General features: G+C 44.1%; 1 protein-coding gene across 4 annotated transcripts in view; it reads left to right on the forward strand.

Moving 5' to 3' along the window:
* ARHGAP6 (Rho GTPase activating protein 6) overlaps positions 1-20414 on the forward strand; it is a 493354-nt gene that overhangs the window by 205469 nt on the left and 267471 nt on the right. Inside the window, exon 1 of one of the 4 annotated variants that reach the window (XM_059050087.2) lies at positions 17578-18132. The exons of 2 other annotated variants lie outside the window; for them this stretch is intronic. In XM_059050087.2, coding sequence (XP_058906070.1) covers positions 18088-18132 — 45 coding nt within the window. In that variant the 5' untranslated portion in view covers positions 17578-18087. Of the gene's footprint in view, positions 1-17577; positions 18133-20414 lie in introns of those variants that run through there. One more of the 4 variants, XM_067023541.1, reaches the window with a different exon arrangement.

The raw sequence follows: 20414 nt of genomic DNA on the forward strand, positions 1-20414 counted from the left end.
AAAGTATTATTCCTCCAAAGCCAGGAATTGAGGAAGCTTTTAAAAGAGAAGTTCGGGGGGGCTCCCCGGGGGGGGGTCCCCGGGGGGGGGCTCCCCAGGGCTTCCCTGGTGGCGCAGTGGTTGAGAGTCCGCCCGCCGATGCGGGGGACGCGGGTTCGTGCCCCGGTCCGGGAGGATCCCACGTGCCGCGGAGCGGCTGGGCCCGTGAGCCGTGACCGCTGAGCCTGCGCGTCCGGAGCCTGCGCTCCGCAACGGGAGAGGCCACAACGGTGAGAGGTCCGCGTACCACAAAAAAAAAAAAAAAAAAAAAAAAAAAAAAAGAACTATACAAGAAATAGCCAGGTCTTTTTAAAGAATTACCCAAACTTTTCGCTGATACATTGAGTTAAGTTTGTTCCCTCCCATGGATGCAAGTGAGAAACTATAAAAGAAAGGAGAATATTAAATGCTAAAAATGAATAAAAGGGATGTAATAATCGAAGCATTAGAGTAATTGATAGCCATACGTGTTTTTTTTTTACAAAAGGCGCTGCTATAAACTATTTAAAGAATTGAATATTTGTATATAAATCATTATTTTTAAATTAATTAATTATTTTTGGTTGCATTGGGTCTTTGTTGCTGCGCGCGGGCTTTCTCTAGTTGCGGCGAGCGGGGGCTACTCTTCGTTGCGGTGCGCGGGCTTCTCATTGCGGTGGCTTCTCTTGTTGTGGAGCACGGGCTCTAGGTGTGTAGGCTTCAGTAGTTGTGGCACCCGGGCTCAGTAGCTGTGGCTCGCGGGCTCTAGAGCGCAGGCTCAGGAGTTGTGGCGCACGGCCTTTGTTGCTCCGTGCGGCATGTGGGATCTTCCCGGACCAGGGCTCAAACCCGTGTCCCCTGCACTGGCAGGTGGATTCTTAACCACTGCGCCACCAGGGAAGCCCGGTATATAAATTATTTAAATAATTGAATAATTGTAAATAAATCTAGAGATTCAATCTAAAGGTTCTTGCACGTACATAAGATGTACTTCTTTTCATATCTCATAATTATCCAAAATCTTTCATTTAAAAAGACATCATTTTTATGTATCTTACAGAGACTTGAGACTATGTATGTGTGTGTATAAATATATATAAAATCACATATATGTGTGTATATATATTTGAATACATATGTGTAGACATTCAGGACATTTAAAAAATTACCACCCCCTAAAGGAAAGAAAAAAAACCCTGCAAGTGATGAGGAAGAACTGGAGCTAACTGCTTGTAAGATTTTCTGAAGATTTCGATTATCCTGATGCAGCTTCCCAGGTCTGGTGTAGCACCTCAAAGAATAATTTTTTGGAAAAAAATCCAATTAACAGTTTACGAGAAAGCCCAGAGAAACTGCATAACTGCAGCTTCTGCAAAACTGCATTTTTGTGGAAATTAAGATCTGGCCGTTACAAGGGAAAGAGTCACCCGCGCAACGGCTTTGGTCCCAGTATTTGGGTTACTGCTGCTTCCGAGGGGGTTTCTCATTAAGGAAATAACTTCCATGTTCCTGTCTTCGACGAGAGCAGTGTTTCAAGAGGAAACAGAAAAGATGGTCACTGTAACAGAGGTATGACCAGAAGGCTAGCAGAGCCTCCTATTGCAGGGTGGTGAGGTGGGTTTGTAAGGTCCAGGAAATCTAGAGAGGCTAGTGGGAGTTATACAGGCAAAGGTGAAATGGAAGGTGTGGGGGGAGGGAACTGGTGGATGTGATGGAGAAAGAAGTGTGTCACAGGTGGAGGGAGTTTACCCCTTGAAAACAAAGGACTCATATTCAGTATGTGACTTAGAGTTTCAAAGGGCATCTACCCTGGCAAGGAGCCAGGAAGGAGGATGGCCGCACTTGGGGATGTTCAGAATGTGGAGAGGACGCTCTGTGCATGATGCTAGTTGTAGAAAAAGGGTTGAATTTCTGAATACCTTCCAGAATCTCGACCAGTCTGGAAATTTTATATACACACATTTGTCTATACAGTATGGCACGACTTAGAAGTCACAGCCTGTTGAAAAGTTGATGCCATAAAAATAAATAAAAATTCAAGTTTGCTTCCTCGGGATGACATAAGGTTTTTAAGACAGGACAAAATCGTCAGACTCTAAGGGCCAAATATAGACATGGATGTTCTAGAATCTTCTGCTTTTCTGGTCTCAGAGCACATGGCATGCTGTGTAATTGAATCCAGTGTAGATGCGTGCAAACTCCATTCAGATTTGGAGTGATGGATACCGAGGAACAGCACGTGTCCAAAAGCAGGCTTGCACTTGCAAGCTGAGGGCACAGGGAAAGCTTTCCTTTCGATGAGACTCAGAAAACACCAATCAATGAGAAAGAAATACTTTGACAAATGATTTGAGACTAGTGCATACAAACACAACAAGGGCGTGTTGGCTTTTGGTTATGATTTATATTGCTCTAGAAGAAATGGGGGTGGGGCTGCCTTGTACAGCCCAAATGAATCCCACATACATTTACCTGAGACTTCTAGAAATAACATAGGTCTGTCTCTAAAAGCTTAGATATGTGGGAAAACAGAATCCAGTTCGGAAGTCTGCCTGCCCTAAACAGGCTGCTTTATCTTAGGCCAGTTTTCTGTCTGTTTCAAGTCTATAAATGAAACAAAATAATTGAGATGTTAATAGAAACGAATATATGGAAGATATATTTTTTTCCTTTGGACCTATAGAACTCCTCCAGGAGGGAGAAGATGAAATCCAAAAGTAGAAAAAAAAAATCAAACAAAATAAAGTGCTATGTTAGTTTTCTAAATCGGGGGTCAGTGAACATTTTCTGCAAGAGACCAGATATTTTAGGCTGTTGAAAGCAGCCATAGACAGATACATACCTGAACAGACGTGACTGTGCTCCAGTAAGACTCTATGTACGGATGCTGAAATGTGAATTTCACGTAATTTGCATGTCATGAAAAATCATTCTGTTGATTTTTCTTTCAACCATTTAGAAATGTAAAAACCATTCTTACTCCTATGCCAGATCTGAGACAAACATCTCTCCTCATTTGTTCTTTTAGAACAAACAAAACAAAACAAAGTTGAAGTACAACATGCTTTCATTTTCAGGTTTTTTGTAAATTATATGAGTGATCGTTTTTCACCTTTGATATTTTCCTGGATTTTTCTCGAATGCTTTATGCCCCTGCTAGAATGCTTTGGGCCCCTGTAGCACTTTCTAACAATCAGTTATCCTGCATATATTAAGTGCTCATCATGAACTGAAATCCTGGGGACAGACTTCAGAGGAAAAGAAAATATTAGCAATAGAAAGTGGTATAGAAGCTCCTCATTTATGGAATTTCAACTTGTACACTTTCATAAATACAAACAAAACCATACTCTGGAGTAAAGCCCTCTGGCTCTCTCCTAACTGTCAGAACATGCGTTAAGAGGTTCTGGGAACTCGCTGTTTCTGCTTTTTTTCCCCCCTTGTTTTTCAGTTTACCTAATATTTACAGTACTTCTGTTTGGTGCTGAGGAGATGTGCCGTTAACTCCATCTTGTATGATAACCTCAGAGGAAATGAGGGAGAAAATGCTAGTAAGAAGTAGCAGAGGACTTCCTTGGTGCTAGTAAGAAGTAGCAGAGGACTTCCTTGGTGGTGCAGTGGTTAAGAACCCGCCTGCTAATGCAGGGGACACGGGTTCAATCCTTAGTCCAGGAAGATCCCACGTGCTGCGGAGCAACTAAGCCTGTGCGTCACAACTACTGAGCCTGCGCTCTAGAGCCCGCGAGCCACAACTACTGAGCCCGTGTGCCACAACTACTGACGTCCTCACGCCTAGAGCCCGGGTTCCGCAACAAGAGAAACCACCACAATAAGAAGACCTCGCACCACATCAAAGAGTAGCCCCTGCTCGCTGCAATGAGGGAAAGCCTGTGAACAGCAACGAAGACCCAACGCAGCCAAGTAAATAAATAAATACATTTTAAAAAAAAGGAAGTAGCAGAAAGGAAGGCAAGATAGAAACAATTTTTCAAAATCCAAGTAGGTCAGAAAAATTGTTGCAAGTCCCTTGGCAGGAAGAATAGTTTTGAGGACAAAGACCTCATCATGCAACCTGAGAGTTCTGTACCTATGTGATAATAGCAAAAATTGATATAGAGCTTATATATGCCCAGTACGGTTCTAACTGCTACACACACACACACACACACACACACACACACACACACTTGCGTACTAATTTAATCCCCAGAAAAAAGATGGTAATCAACAAATGATGTCATAAAATGATTGATGAAGCAGAGAAAAATTTAACTGTGTGAGGATCAACATCTTAGACCTATTTTTTTTGTTGAAGTATAGTTGATTTACAACATTGTGTTAACTTCTGCTGTACAGCAAAGTGATTCAGATATATATATACACACACACACACACACACACACACATTCTTTTTCATATTCTTTTCCCTTATGGTTTATCACAGGATATTGAATATAGTTCCCTGTGCTCTACAGTAGGACCTTGTTGTTTATCCATTCTCTACATAATGGCTTACATCTGCTAATCCCAACCTCCCACTCCATCCCTCCCCCAACCTCCCTTCCCCTTGGCCACCACAAGGCTGTTCTTTATGTCTGTGAGTCTGTTTCTGTTTTGTAGTTAGGTTGATTTGTGTCATATTTTAGATTCCACATATAAGTGATATCATATGGCATTTATTGTTCTCTGTCTGGCTTACTTCACTTAGTATGATAATCTTTAAGTCCATCCATGTTGCTGCAAATGGCATTATTTCATTCTTTTTTATGGTTAAGTAATATTCCAGTGTGTGTGTGTGTGTGTGTGTGTGTGTGTGTGTGTGTGTGTGTGTACGTACTTTATCCATTCACCTGTTGATGGACATTTAGGTTGTTTCCATGTTAGACCTGTTTATGATAATCCAGGGGAAGGAAATAAATCCAGTAAGTAAAGTAACCTAGTTGTGGATGGTTCCACGGGTTTGCAGCTTTTGGAATCTACGCAAACTTAAAGTCCGTGGCTAAATGACCGCTGGAGATGCTAAAGCTGCTGAGAAATTCCCCGTAGTGCTTGTGGGCAGATTAAGCACTTCAGAAGCTTGTCAGCCTATGACATGAAATAGGTCCAGTGTGGGCAAAGATGCCAGATAAAGCATTTATCAGCAAGGAAGGGGATAAGCTGTAGTGTAGAGTCTTGGAAGATCAATTCATACCTCACCTTGCTGGAAACACATCTGGGGGCTGCAAGCTTCTACCCTGCTCAGGATATCTGGACACAGAAACAGTCATAAACAGCCTTTAGAGCTTAACAAGTTTTCAAGCAAAAAGTGTAGTGGACTCTTGCTGTTGGTACTCTGCCCAGAATATCTCAGATCTTGACCAGTTCTGTGTGTCAGTTCCATTCCCCAGCTTCTGTGTGGTTTGCTTCTAATGACCAATATCTGTGAGCGTCTTCAGAGCATTTCCCTTGGGGTTCTTGAGCAGTTTCCCTGTACCCACAAAGAACAAGAAGTGCCTGGAAGTTTACATCACCCTGGGGCCTCCCATAGCCCATGGCTGGTGGCTGTGAGAATTTTTAAGGTGAACTCCTTTGGCTTGAGGCGGGGCAACTCCAGAGCTCCTCTCAGCATCAGGCTGAGACTGAGACTCTGCCAGAACTCACACCATTACTTGGCTTCCTCGCCTTTCCTGCCCTGTCACGCTTACCCCTTACCAGTCACTCCTGGGAACATGTCCCTGATAAATCACTTGCCCATGAATCCTTATCTTAGTCTCTGTTTCTGAAGAGCTCTACCTAAGGCAAGAAGCGACTGTATTATTGAGAGAGAGAAATAGCACAAGGCCTTCAGTTGGCCTTGAAGGAGTGAGTGAGAGAAGGGACTGAATGCATAAGTAGAAGCCAGTCTTTAGCCTTGAGCCACACGTGTTGTAGTCAGGGAAACAGGAAAGAGGTAAAACATTAGCTCTGACATTTTAGAGTTACAGGCCCTTTAGTGAAATTCCTTATATAGTGTGCCGCCTGTCTAGCTGATGGTATTCCTAACAATTGCCAGGAAGAAGACATCAGCACTCCCCAGGATAGCCGCCTCCTTCTCTTGCACTGCTCAATTTATCATAAAGACCTTCCTTCTCTCCTTCCTTCCCTCCTTCCCTCCCTCCCTCCTTACTCTCTCTCTCTCTCTCTCTCTGTCTCTCTGCTTCGCAGCTTTTATGGAGGTAGAATTCACATTTCATACAATTCACGCATTTAAAGTGAATAATTCATTGGTTTTCCTTATACTCAGAGTCGTGCAGCCATCCCCACAATTAATTTTAGAGCGCTGTCATCACCCCAAAAAGAAATCTTATACCCTTTAGCTGTCACCTCCTCAACTCCCCAGCCCTACACAACCATGGATCTACTTTTGGTCCCTGTGGATTTTCCCATTCTGGACATTTTGTGTAAATGGAATCCTACAGTATGTGGTGTGTATGCATGTGAAGAATTATGGCAACCAAAGCTGAAATAGGCCAAAGTCCTAGTGGGATGCTTAGATTCTGATATATGAGGATTATTTTGACTAGAAGAACAATTTTTTTCCATAAAATAGGGTTTCTCAACCTTGGCACTCTTGACCTTTGGGGCCAGATCATTCTTTGTTATGTATGTGTGTGTGTTGGGGGGATATAGGGATTAGCTTGTTCACTGTGGAATGTTTAGCAGCATCCCTAGCCACTACCTACAAAGTACAAATAGCCCATCATCCCCTAGTGTGTCTGCGGACACTGGCAGATGTCCTCTGGCAGACAACATTACCGCTGGTTGAGAACCACTTTCATACAGCATGGTCCCAGAGAAAAAGAGTCAAGAAATTAGGCTTGGTTCCATTGCACTGCAAGGCAAAGAAGGCCTTGCTGAGCTGTTGATGTTTGACCTTTATATGCCAAGCATTCCTTGGGGATCTGGAACTCTCTGGCCCATGCTCTCTATTTGGTGGATTAATGGGATACAGATAGGTTAAGTGACTTGGCAAGCAAAAGGCACTCTGTTTCATTCTCATTTTATTACACCCCTGACAACAAATTCTTAACATTTGCCTTATATGTTCTGCTCCCTATAAAAAATGGAAATCATAATCACAAAATAGATTAATTGGGGGAGGGGAGAACTGTTACATGTGAAATGGCTTGCAGTGCTCCAGGCACTAGAGTAATGTCAGGTGTCATCATTCAAACACTGCTGAGCCTCCAAAACCATGGGTTTTGGAGGATATAACAGTGGTTTCCTTGGGTGACTAGTCAAGTGCCCCAAATGACTCCGTAGCTACTAGTGTTGATCACACCAATGGCCAGTTTTCACACTCTCTGCCAGCCTCTTGACCTGCTATGTTGGGCGCAAACCCACCTGCGTGTAGGTTCCAAAGCTCGACCCTACCATTCTGCTCTGGGGGAATTTCTCCTTGTTTCCTTCCTTGGCGCAAGACCCACTCCACTAAAGGAAAATGTGTTGCTGGTGTGAGTTGCACTCCTAAGTGGAAATTATTGAAGGTGACCCTCTTATGTCTACAAAGAGTTTGTTTCTCAACGCCTGTACTCTTGACATTTTAGGCAGGATAGTTCTTTGTTGCGGGAGGCTGTCCTGTGCACTGTAGGGTGTTTAGCAGCAGCCCTTGCTTCTGCCCACTAGATACACATGGCACCCCCCCACACAGCTGTGACAGTAAAAAATCTCTCCAGACATTGCCAGGTGTCCTCTTGGGGGAAAATTGTGCCCATTGAGAACCGCCGGCCTAGGAGATATGGGTGGGGCCCTGGCAGTGTCTGCCCTGCCCCTTTCATAAGAAGGCACCACAGCGATCTAATGAAAGAGTCTCTACTTTGAAACATACTGGAATGGCCTGCAAAGAGATTTGGACCCAACTTCATTTACACCTCAACTTCACCATTTACCATCTGTGCAAAACAAGTGAATTACCCTCATGAATAGAATGGAGATAATCATAGTTTCCTCACACAGTTATTCCGAGGACCCAGATTTGCTGTTTGCAAAGCATCTAGTTGGACAAAGGGCCAGTGACATAGGTGCTTAGTGATTAGTGGAATCGTTATCATTCCAGATAATCATTGCAGCACCTGCAGCATCGGTGGTGTCACGACTGTTGCACAGGCTTTACTCGCTCGCAACACCACGCAGAGGAAATGGGGTTGTAAGTGGCTGAGTGGAGGCAATAGGCTAACATTAGATTATGGAGATGATGAAAAGTAGTTTCTTGATTCTCCAACTGTTTCTTGGGAAATCGTAACTAGAGGGAATACAGTCTCTGCTTTTTTGCCTAATGAGCCTGAAATAGAAAAATTATTTTAGAAACATCTCTCTGTGGATACTTTTGTAGGGCACTCTCCTTGGCTCCAAGGCACTGAGTAGCAGTTCTTCAGTGAAGATATCAAAATGGCAAGAAAAGGACAAACCAGTGCTGCTAAACTGAACCTACTGTAATGGTCACTTTATTCTCACCCTGCCTCCCTCACCTTCTTTCCCTGCATCCATAGATCATCAGATTCTCAGTTCTAATTGTTGATGTCTTCCTTCTTGATATTCTTTATAGTAGGGATCAAGGCTGAGGGCAGGAGTTCTAGGTGATACTCTCTTCTCTGTTCTATGTCACCACAGCACCGGGCACCATTCTTGGGACCCATAAGAATGCCTCAGTCATTGGTCATTGGACCAGCTGTGTCTTCAGGCTGGGGGTTCTCTCTCTCTAATATACCTGGTGAAAGGAATGGGGCGCTTCATTCTTCCTTGGATCCATCCCATCCCCGTATCTCTGTTAAGGTTAAAAGGAAGCGGGGGAGTGCACTGTGGATGTAGGACAAAATGGTAATTCCTTAAGGGGCACTTACGTTTACAGTTTGCCGAGATTCGCCCCTCCCCAACACTATACGCTGGACTTCTGCCTAAAAATATGTCCTCCCTCAGAAGCATAACTGATGTATCCACTCTTCTTACCCATACGTGTGGACGGACTCAGCAGTGGTATTCCCAATGCTATGACCCTAGCAGGGCTGGTAGGTCTTTCTTCACTTATAAGAGATATGATTTTGGACAAGGAGGACCTTAAGTTTCTTCCCCATCTCTCCTTCCTGATCCTGCAGTTTGATTTCCTGAATTTTACCTTTGTAGCCCCGTGAAAAAACCTAGCAGAGAGACAATTCTAAACTATGTTCAGCCTTTATATAAACTATGTTCAGTCTATTTATACTATAGTGTAAATAAAGATTCTAATTGGTACAATCAGTTTGGAAAACGGTTGGGCATTGTCCAGTAAAGTGGAAGATATGCATGCCTATGACCCAGCAATTCTGTTTCTAGGCTTGCACCGTATACAAATGCAGGCACCTGTGTACAAGGAGATATGTATAATGATGTTCAAGCAGTGTGGTTTTCAGTAGTCCAAAACTGGAAAGGGTGCAAACGTCTACCAGTAGTTGAAAGGATAAATATTGGTAAACACATACAATGGAATACTAGACAGCAATGGGAATGAACAAATTACAGCTACATATGATAACATAGAAGAACCTTAGAAACACAATGTTGAGTAAAGAAGCCAGATGTAATAAAAACATACTTATGAATCCATTTATATGAAGTTAGAAAGCAGGCAACACTAAGCTCTAAGATTTGTGGATACATAACTTCCTAAAAAGCAGTGGTTCTCAAACAGGGGTGAACTTGCCTCCCCACCCCCAGGGGACATTTGTCAATGTCTAGAGATACTTTTGGTTGCCACAATTGGGGGAAGGAGATAATACTTACATCTAGTGGGTAGAAGCCAGGGATGCTGCTAAACATCCTATGATGCGTAGGAAACTGCCTCCACAACAAAGAATTATTGGTATGACACCAAAATCACAAGCAACAAAAGCAAAAATAAACTATCGGGACTTCAAAAAACAAAAAAGCTTCTGCACAGCAAAAGAAACAATCAACAAAATGAAAAGGAAATCTAAAGGATGGGAGAAAATACTTGCAAACCATATATCTGATAAGGGGTTAATATCCAAAATATATAAGGAACTCATACAACTCAATAGCAGAAAACCAAATTATCTGATTAAAAAATGGGCAAAGATTGTTGGTGGGAATGTAAATTAATAATAGCCACTATGGAGAACAGCATGGAGGGTCCTTAAAAAACTACAAACAGAACTCCCATACGACCCGGCAATCCCATTACTGGGGGGTTTACCCTGAGAAAACCATAATTCAAAGAGTCATGTACCACAGTGTTCACTGCAGCTCTATTTACAATAGCCAGGACATGGAAGCAACCTAAGTGTCCATCAACAGATGAATGGATAAAGAAGATGTGGCACATATATACAATGGGATGTTACTCAGCCATAAAAAGAAACAAAACTGAGTTATTTGTAGTGAGGTGGATGGACCTGGAGTCTGTCATACAGAGTGAAGTAAGTCAGAAGGAGAAAAGCAAATACCGTATGCTAATGCACATATATGGAATCTAAGAAAAAAAATGTCATGAAGAGCCTAGGGGTAAGAAGGCAATAAAGACACAGACCTACTAGAGCATGGACTTGAGGATATGGGGAGGGGGAAGCGTAAGCTGGGACGAAGTGAGAGAGTGGCACGGACTTGTATATACTACCAATTGTAAAATAGACAGCTAGTGGGAAGCAGCCGCATAGCATGGGGAGATCAGCTCGGTGCTTTGTGACCACCTAGAGGGGTGGGATAGGGAGGGTGGGAGGGAGACGCAGGAGGAAGGGGATATGGGAACATATGTATACATATAGCTGATTCACTTTGTTATAAAGCAGAAACGAACACACCATTGTAAAGCAATTATGTTCCAGTAAAGGTGTTAAAAAAATTTTTTTAAATGGGCAAAGGGCCTGGATAGACATTTTTCCAAAGAAGACATACAAATGGCCAACGGGTATTTGAAAAGGTGGTCAGCATCACTAATCATCAGGGAAATGCAAATAAGAACCATAATGAGATATCACCTGACACCTGTTAGGATAGCTATTATCAGAAAGACAAGAGGTAACAAGTGTTGGCAGGAATGTGGAGAAAAAGGAACACTTATACACTGTTGCTGGGAATGTAAATTGGCACAGCCATTATAGAAAGCATTATGAAGGTTCCTCAAAAATTTAGAATTAAAAATAGAACTACCACATGATCCAGCAATCCCACTTCTTGGTATGTATCCAAAAGAACTGAAATCAGGATCCCCAAGAGACGTCTGCATTCCCATGTTCAGTGCAGCATTAGTCACAATAGCCAAGATATGGAAACAACCTAAGTGTCCATCTGTGGATGATTGGATAAAGAAAATGTGGTGTATATATGTACAGTGGAACATTATTCAGCCATAAATAATCCTACCATTTGAGACAACATTAATAGACCTTGAAGGAATTATGCTACGTGAAATAAGTCAGACAGAGAAAGACAAATACTGTCTGATCTCACTGACGTGTGGAATCTAAAGAAGCTGAACCCAGAAATAAAGAACAGATTGGTAGTTACCAGGGACTGGGGGTGGGGTAATGAGGAGACGTTTGTCAAAGGGTAAAAACTTCCAGTTATGAAATAAACAGATTCCGCGAGGTCTAATGTGCAGCATGGTGAGTATAGTTAACATTACTGTATTGTACACTTGAAAGTTGCTAAGAGGGTAGATCTTAAATATTCTCATCACACACACAAAAATGTTCACTATGTGAAGTGATGGAGGTATTAACTAATCTTATTATGATGATCATTTCACAATATGTATGTGTATCAAATTATCACACTGTACACCTTAAACTTTTACAATGCTATATGTCAATTATAGCTCAGTAAAGCTGAGGGGGGCGCGGGGAGAAGAATTATCTGTCCCCGAGTATCAATAGTGCTGAGATGGAGAAACCCTGTTAGAAAAGGGAAGCAAATAAGTGAAGTCTATAAAGACAGGGCCGTGTCTGCCCCTGGGTTGGGGTCGCGGGAGAGGCTGTTATAATGCAACTGAGGGACACTAGCAATATTCTATTCCTTGACCTTGGTGATGGTTAGATGGGTGTATGTTTTGCAGTAATTCATTTAGCTGCACATTGTATGTTATCAACTTTCCCGTTTCAAAAATTTAAAAATACTCTTGGAGGTGGGTTGACAAGATAATAGGATGGAAGAGTATAGGAGGTGGGTTTGGGGGAAGAGGTTCCCCATCCAAGAGGGTCCCATAGCCACTCTGTCAACAGTGACAGGGCTGGGTGTGCAAGAAGGGCCTCGTCCTCTGATCTCAGTGCGTTTTAGTTCTCACATGGGCCTTCAGCTCCTCCTACACCCTGAAGTTGGATTGCTTCCACGGATTTAGGTAAAGTTTTCCTTAAAAAAAACTAATCACCCTCGGCTTGGCACAAAATGTGGAAAATATTAACTCAGCTTATAGGCAGGCAGAGTAAATACAAACAGGGATTTTAATTTAAATGCCCTGACAGCAAGGGCAGCCTTCAGTACTGGAAGTGCTGTAATATTTGGGGACAGGAAGTCATGGAAATGCCACTGTTAGCGTGACATATTTTCTCTTAAAAGTGATGCTAGTAGAGGAACTCCTAGAGATTATTTTTGAGTCCTCTCTGGGGGAAATTATAAACATCAGAGAAATTTATTTTTTTAAAAATGACTAACCAAAAGAGAACATTAGCCAAGCAGGCTCTTAACCTAACCAGTAAATGATGTGAACTTCAACCTTTTCTGAAGTGAGGTTTTATGTGCTCTCTTTTATGTGCTCTCCCTCCAGCACCCCAAAAGGTCACATCTGAATTGCAAAACCCCCTGCCATTTAATGCATAGTTTAAATGACCTAGCACAATACCTGCAATTGTATGCACTTAAAAATATTTATTGAATAAGTAACCTAGTGAATACTTAAATAACATGGGAAGGATACTTGGAAGCAGAGTTGTACAAAAAAAAATTGTTATTAGAGTGGTGTTTAAAATATACGCTGAAATAGATTCAAATAAAAATAATGTGTGGAATTCAAATTGTTTAAGATTTTTTTTTATTGAAGTATAGTTGATTTACAAAGTTTCGGGGTAAGCAAAGTGATTCAGTTATACATGTATATACATACATACATATTCTTTTTCAGATTCTTTTATATTATAGGTTATTACAAGATATTAAATATAGTTCCCTGTGCTGTACAGTAGGACCTTGTTTATCTCTTTTCTGTATAGTAGCGTGTATCTGTCAATCCCCAATTCCTCATTTACACCCTCTTTCCTCTTTGGTAACCATAAGTTTGTCTTCTATGCCTGTGACTCTATTTCTGTTTTGTAAATAACTTCATTTGTATCATTATTTTAAGACTCCACATATAAGCGATATCATCTGACTAAATTGTTTAAGACTTAACGGACCTCTTAGAGTTCTGCACAATCTTCTAGATCCCTTATCAAGTCTTGAACAAATGCACTGAGCACTGAAGAGGTGTGTGACTCACTCGGAGATGAATTGAAGGGTCGTACAGCCTGAACTGATGACTTCTTCACTTAAATGCTTTGTCCTATCTCCTCAAACCTTTCAAACACAGAAAAAACAACCCTATCGCACTGGAAAATTTAACTCCAACTTAGCAATGACAATTTAGCAAGAAAGCTGCCAGCAGGCAGTAGTCATTCCTAAAGTATAAGTGCACAGGTTGGGAACGATGCATTATTTTTGGCTTACAGTAATGCCGTTTAGTGACTTAATAAAATTTTCAAAGGCAGAATACAAACAAACCAAAATCTAAGATGACCCAATTTTAACATGGGGGTGACATACTCAAGGGTAATGATCAAAGGATTATGTATAAGGTTTTTTTAAATCCACGGACCCGCCTTGTATTGTTTATGTATATTAATAATGGAATAGTTTTTGTAGGAAAGGGGATTTTTAAGCTTTGAGGGCTTAATGGCAGGTATGCCAGAGGAACTCTCCTAAGGCTGGAGAGTTCCTCTTTCTAAATAGAGCAGCAGGAAGCAGTCCCGAAATGGGGGCCTTTGTGTGTGCACGCCCTCCTTTGGCTGCTCCAGCTGCATTCTCTCTTTTTTTTTTTTTTAACATCTTTATTTGAGTATAACTGTTTTACAACAGTGTGTTAGTTTCTCCTTTACAACAAAGTGAATCAGTTATACATATACCTATGTTCCCATATCTCTTCCCTCTTGCATCACCCTCCCTCCCACCCTCCCTATCCCACCCCTCTAGGTGGTCACAGAGCACAGAGGTGAACTCCCTGTGCTATGCGGCAGCTTCCCCCTAGCTATCTAATTTACATTTGGTAGTGTGCATACGTCCCTGCCACTCTCTCACTTCGTCACAGCTTACCCTTCCCCCTCCCCATATCCTCAAGTCCGTGCTCTAGTAGGTCTGTGTTTTATTCCCGTCCTACCACTAATCTCTTCATGACAATTTTTTTTTCTTAGATTCCATATATATGTGTTAGCATACGGTATTTGTTTTTCTCCTTCTGACTTACTTCACTCTGTATGACAGACTCCAGGTCTATCCACCTCATTACAAATAACTCAGTTTCATTTCTTTTTATGGCTGAGTCATATTCCAATGTATATATGTGCCACATCTTCTTTATCCATTCATCTGTCGATGGACACTTAGGTTGCTTCCATGTCCTGGCTATCGTAAATAGAGCTGCAAGGAACATTTTGGTACATGACTCTTTTTGAATTATGGTTTTCTCAGGGTATATGCCCAGTAGTGGGATTGCGGGGTCATATGGTAGTTCTATTTGTAGTTTTTTAAGGAACCTCCATACTGTTCTCCGTAGTGGCTGTATCAGTTTACATTCCCACCAGCAGTGCAAGAGGGTTCCCTTTTCTCCACACCCTCTCCAGCATTTATTGTTTCTAGAGTTTTTGATGATGGCCAATCTGACCGGTGGGAGGTGATACCTCATTGTAGTTTTGATTTGCATTTCTCTAATGATTAATGATGTTGAGCATTCTTTCATGTGTTTGTTGGCAATCTGTATATCTTCTTTGGAGAAATGTCTATTTAGAAATATAGATCAATGGAACAGGATAGAAAGCCCAGAGATAAACCCACACACATATGGTCACCTTATCTTTGATAAAGGAGGGAAGGATATACAGTGGAGAAAAGACAGCCTCTTCAATAAGTGATGCTGGGAAAACTGGACAGCTACCTGTAAAAGTATGAAATTAGAACACTCCCTAACACCACACACAAAAATAAACTCAAAATGGGTTAAAGACCTAAATGTAAGGCCAGACACTATCAAACTCTTAGAGGAAAACATAGGCAGAACACTCTATGACATAAATCACAGCAAGATCCTTTTTGACCCATCTCCTAGAGAAATGGAAATAAAAACAAAAATAAACAAATGGGATCTAATGAAACTTAAAAGCTTTTGCACAGCAAAGGATACCATAAACAAGACCAAAAGACAACCCTCAGAATGGAAGAAAATAGTTGCAAATGAAGCAACTGACAAAGGATTAATCTCCCAAATTTATAAGCAACTCAGGCAGCTCAATAACAAAAAACCAAACAACCCAATCCCAAAATGGGCAGAACAGCTGCATTCTCTTAAGGATGCTGTGCTGGTTCTGTACCTCATTCTGAGGGTCTTTGAGGACATAGCTCTAAAGGTTGCTTTCAGCAGCAGAGCAGAGTGAAAGTGAAGAGCAGACTTTAGTGTGTTGTTTCTCCAGCTCTGCCTGGACGTGTTGGGGAGCAGGGAGGGCCTCCAAGGTGAGTGGGTTCTCTCCCACTTCGCAGAGGAAAAGGTGATCTGCGCAAGGCAGCCTGCAGGGAGAAGGAGACTTGGGCAAATGGTGAAATTGACTCTCTGTTAAGACAGGTAGCACTCTGGCTGGAAGTTCCTGGTTTTGGCAGGGGGTTGAGTTTAAATTTATTTTTATGTTATTGCAGTGTAAAATACACATAGTGAAGGGTGTAAATTACACAAATCTGAAATGTACCACTCAGTGAATTTTTACATATGGGTGTGCTTGGGTAGCTGTCATACAGATCAGGATACAGAACATCTCCAGAACCCTAAAAGTTTCCCTTGTATCCCCTTCCCAGTGTATCCCACCACTTCCCCATCTTGGTAATCATGATTGCGGCTTCTATCACCATAGATCACACTTGCCTATTTCAGTTCAACATGTGAATTTCAACTCCATAATAAATAAATGGAATCTTATAGTATGTCCTCTTTTGAGTCTGATTTCTTTCTCTGGACACAGCATTTGTGAGAATACTCCACGTTGTTGTGTCTATCAGTGGCATTTGCCTTTCACCACTAAGCAGTATGTATTCCCTTCACGCACCAGTTGGTTCATCACGCACCAGTTGATGGACATTTGGATTCTTTCCATTTTGGCCATTCTGCTTAAAGATATTTTGAACATTCTTGTACATGAGAAGGCCAGTGGCACCCATTTCTCTATATATCTAGGAGTGGAATTGCTGGGTCAGAGGGTAGGCATATGATCAGCTTTAGTAGATATAATCTTACAATTTTCCAGGCAGATGCACTGTCATGATATCTAGTAGTAGGTTCTTTAGGATACCTGCACCCCTGGCTTCACATTCTCACTGCAGTTTGCAACTATGCTGCCAACTGTTTTAAAGTCTTCTGTGCCAGTGGGTGGTTCGCCCAACCAAATTGTAAGGACTCAAACACAGGGGCTGCAGCCTATTTTCCTAGCCCTCCCCCCAACAGGTGGAGGGCCACCCAGGGAGTCCAGTATAGTGGAACCCCGAAGAATTGACACAAGCCACCCACAAATCCATCTTCCACTTGATAGCCACCCCTCTTGGGCTTGGATTGATTGATTTCACAGGGTCTGGAGTCTCTACTTCCGGCCCCAGACCCTACCTTTGTCTGGATGCAGCTTGTGAGAGGCTGCAGGTAAATCACAGAATATCAGGCCTGGGGGAGGACCTTGGCACTCTTCACGATGTTTTAAAGTGTAGGCTTCCACGAGGGGATTGCGGAGCAGAGGCCAGTTTTAGGTGGTGTTGTGAATCTCCAGTGTGTGCTAAAATGATTTGGTTTATCTGGCAGAATTTGCAAATAGTGGACGTTTCTTCTCTTTCCAAATCCTTGCTGTGTTGTTTCCCGATTTGCTAAGACATAGAAAGGAGGGCTCTGAGCACCCCGCCCCCAACTCACATCCAGCCTGGTACCCCTAGTCCTCAGTTCCAGCAGAGTTCGGGCAGATTTTCCAGGGCTCCCCCTTCCAGCCCGGTTCCCTAGACACGCCCAGGTCCTGCAAGCCCTCTGAGACTCAGTTTGCCCAAAGGGGCCCGGCCCCGCAAGCCTCCAGCCCCGCAGCCCCTCCTCAGCAGTTCCCTCGAGCAGCATTACTTGGTCCCTCTCCGCTTGCCCCCTCCTACGGTTCCCGCCACTGAGACTCTCCCAGAGGAAGGCTTTCCAAAGACCAAAGACTGAAACTGCATCCTCGCCGGGCCGGTTCCGAATCCTCTTTCTGCATCAGACCCACACCACCTTCAAAGTTAGTCAAAGTCTCTCTTTCTTGGAAACCCAAGCTCGCCCTCTCGCTGGTGTTGAAGGCTTTAGCAGCCCCAGCCCTGGCATCCCGGGGCCCACGGGCCTGGGCAGGGGCGGGGTGGAAGGAGTTAGGGGCGCCGGCCGCCCTGACACCTGTCGTGGGCGCGCTCGGTCGCTGTAGCCCCCAACGGCTGGCGGCGGCGGGCGCGACTGGGGCCCGCCAGGAGCGGAAGGGATTAAATGCCCGCCCATCGAATCTGACTCGGCCTCTCCCTCCCCCTCCTCCTCCTCTCCCTCCTCCTCCCTCCCCTCCTCCTCCTCCTCCTCCTCCTTCCCCTTCGCAGTCGCCTCCTCCCTGTCCCCGCCGGCTCTGCGGCGGGACGCTGGTGCCCGGGACGCTTTGCACCGCGCTCCGGGCACAGGCAGCAGGGCTCGAGTCCGGGGGCTGCCCCAGGATGGCGGTAAAATAGGGGGACCCCGGAGAGGCGCCACGACCCCAGGCTGCGCCCGAGAGCCCGCCGCTCCTCCCCAGTGGCGACATGGGGGACCCGGTGTACCGCGAGAAACCGCAGCTGCACTACGCGGTGAGTGTCCCGGCGCGCTCAGAGGCGACAGGGGGCGCCACTTGGCCGGCCTGGGAGGCGACGGCGCGGGGTTGAAAGGATCCGTGGCTCCCCAGAGGTCCTCGGTGTGTACGGGGGGTGTGTGGGTGAAGAGCGCCGCGTGCGTCAGCGCGAGTGTCATCTGCTCCGAAACTCAGGTGTCCCTTCGAAGGGAGCCCCCATCCCCGCAGCCCGTGGTCCTTTGCCCCGCACAGTGGTCACTGCGTTTGGGGCCGGGGGCCGGGGGCCGGGCCGTGCCGCCGCCTCGCTGGCCAGGGCTGAGAAATGGGGCTCCCGGGGCTGCGCCCAGGTTTGCCCACCCATCCCCAGCAAGAACCGACACAGATCTGGACGGGAGGCAGGGCCGCTTGGTGACGGCAGCGTGTGGCCAGTGGACCCTCCGGAGAAATGCTGCAGGGCTGGTTGGGATGCCGCGGGTTTGCTCCTTGGAAAGGGGGCAAACTCCCAGGGAGTTTGTAGCGGGACACAGTGTTGCACATTTTCCGATTAATATAAGAAGGTGGCAGGGGGTCTTGTGTCGGTGGCCTCTCTTCTCCCTGTTGACTCAAATATTCCACATTTATTGGGGGCCTACTGTATGCCAGGCACTGCGGGGCGCCGGGGACCGCAGGACACACCGGACAAAAAGCTCGTGGGATTTGCCTCCTTTAAAGAAGGAGTCAAGTTTTCAAGGTTAGCGACCCACGGACCAAATTCAGATTCGAGCCTGAGTCTATTTTTGAGAAAGAGAAGAGACTTAAGAAAAAAAAAAGTAAAATGAAAATAAAGATGTTTCTGAGGAATGAGTACTACTTCTGAAGATTCGGAGTGCTGCCTCCAGGAAGCCGGCAGGCGTCCTTGTTAGTTTACCCCAGCCTTTGAACATTTCTAAGATGTGTCGTTTTGACGCGGAGCCTTGTAGTTGTTTTGGCATCTGCTACTTTACTGAGTTTTCCTTGACATGATTTTCACTATTGAGATTGGACACGCTGGGTGCCAACTTTCAAAACTGGAGGGAAGCAGGCGGAAACTTAAGACAAGAATTATCAACATTGATAATAAGGCGGAGACAGTTATCTGTCTGGAATTCGTGTCCTCCAAAAGGCACCCTCCACATTAAAAAAGGGAAAGTTTTCCCGGAAGGAGTCGAGGTGGACAGGAGTGGTAGGTGCAGAGGTCCCAGATCTGCCCCCAACTGGTTCCCGGGGCGCAGAGTGGGGTCTGGGATCAGCCGGCGGTGGGCCGTTGTGCTCGCTGCGAACTTCTGCGGTTTCACTTTGCTGCGCTGGAAAAAAAGAGGGCCTGAGTTAGAAAATCGTTAAGGTTCCTTCTCAGGCACACGTTCTAGAAACGTTATGATGGCTCGTTCTCTAGTTTTGCCAGGGTTACTTGCCTTGAAATGCCCAGTGAGACCCTAGTAAGTTAACTAATGCTTGTATGTGGGGTTTTTGTTTGTTTGTTTGTTTCTTTTTTGAGACACAAATGGCTCAGCGATTTGCCTTTTAAAGCTGTATTCAGGACAACCCGTTTCCGGCAGAGGTCTCTTTGCACTGAAGGATCTAGAGTCTGTGCTCATTATGTCTAATCAGCATTTCACCGCACTACCTTTTTCAGATTTTGAACTGTGTGCTGGGGCACTTTAATTTGCAATCTGAGGTGTCAGTGTCATTTACAAGGTGAGGGAGGAAAGGTGAGACCTGGCTCCTTAAAAAAAAAAAAAAAGTCTATTCATTCTATGAATGATTACTGCCTCAATTATGCAACTACATCCAATGCATCACAAAACAATTTAAAAATTATTTTCAATCAGCTGTCTCATTCTCCTAAAAAGCATCAACTTAGAGTCAAACTGATGTTAATGTCTCCTCTTGCACTCTGAAGATATGCTGATGAAATAGCCCTTTATTCTAGCACAGATCACCACATACATAGTTTCTGATTTAAGACTCTTAAAAGGAAGATTCCAGAGGGAATATGTTGGCTCTCAAGTTGGAAGAAGTCACCTGGGTCCTCTGACGTTTCCTATGCATACTTTAGAATGATAAAGCAGCAGCGTTCAGCAGCACAGGTGTCAGTCACAAGTCAAAAGAATGTTCTTTATTGTGACCCATTGTTTTTCATATTAACATAACTCTCTATGGCTTAAGATCTATTCTAATGCTGCACTCTTTGTCAGCTTCCCCTACAGTGGTTTAGGTAATTCCAAGAGCTTGTTTTGCCTTTGAGCATAAATATTCCACTTATTTCGCTCATCTTGGTTTTGC

Source organism: Kogia breviceps, chromosome X, assembly GCF_026419965.1.
Source record: "Kogia breviceps isolate mKogBre1 chromosome X, mKogBre1 haplotype 1, whole genome shotgun sequence".
Lineage (NCBI taxonomy): Eukaryota > Metazoa > Chordata > Mammalia > Artiodactyla > Physeteridae > Kogia > Kogia breviceps.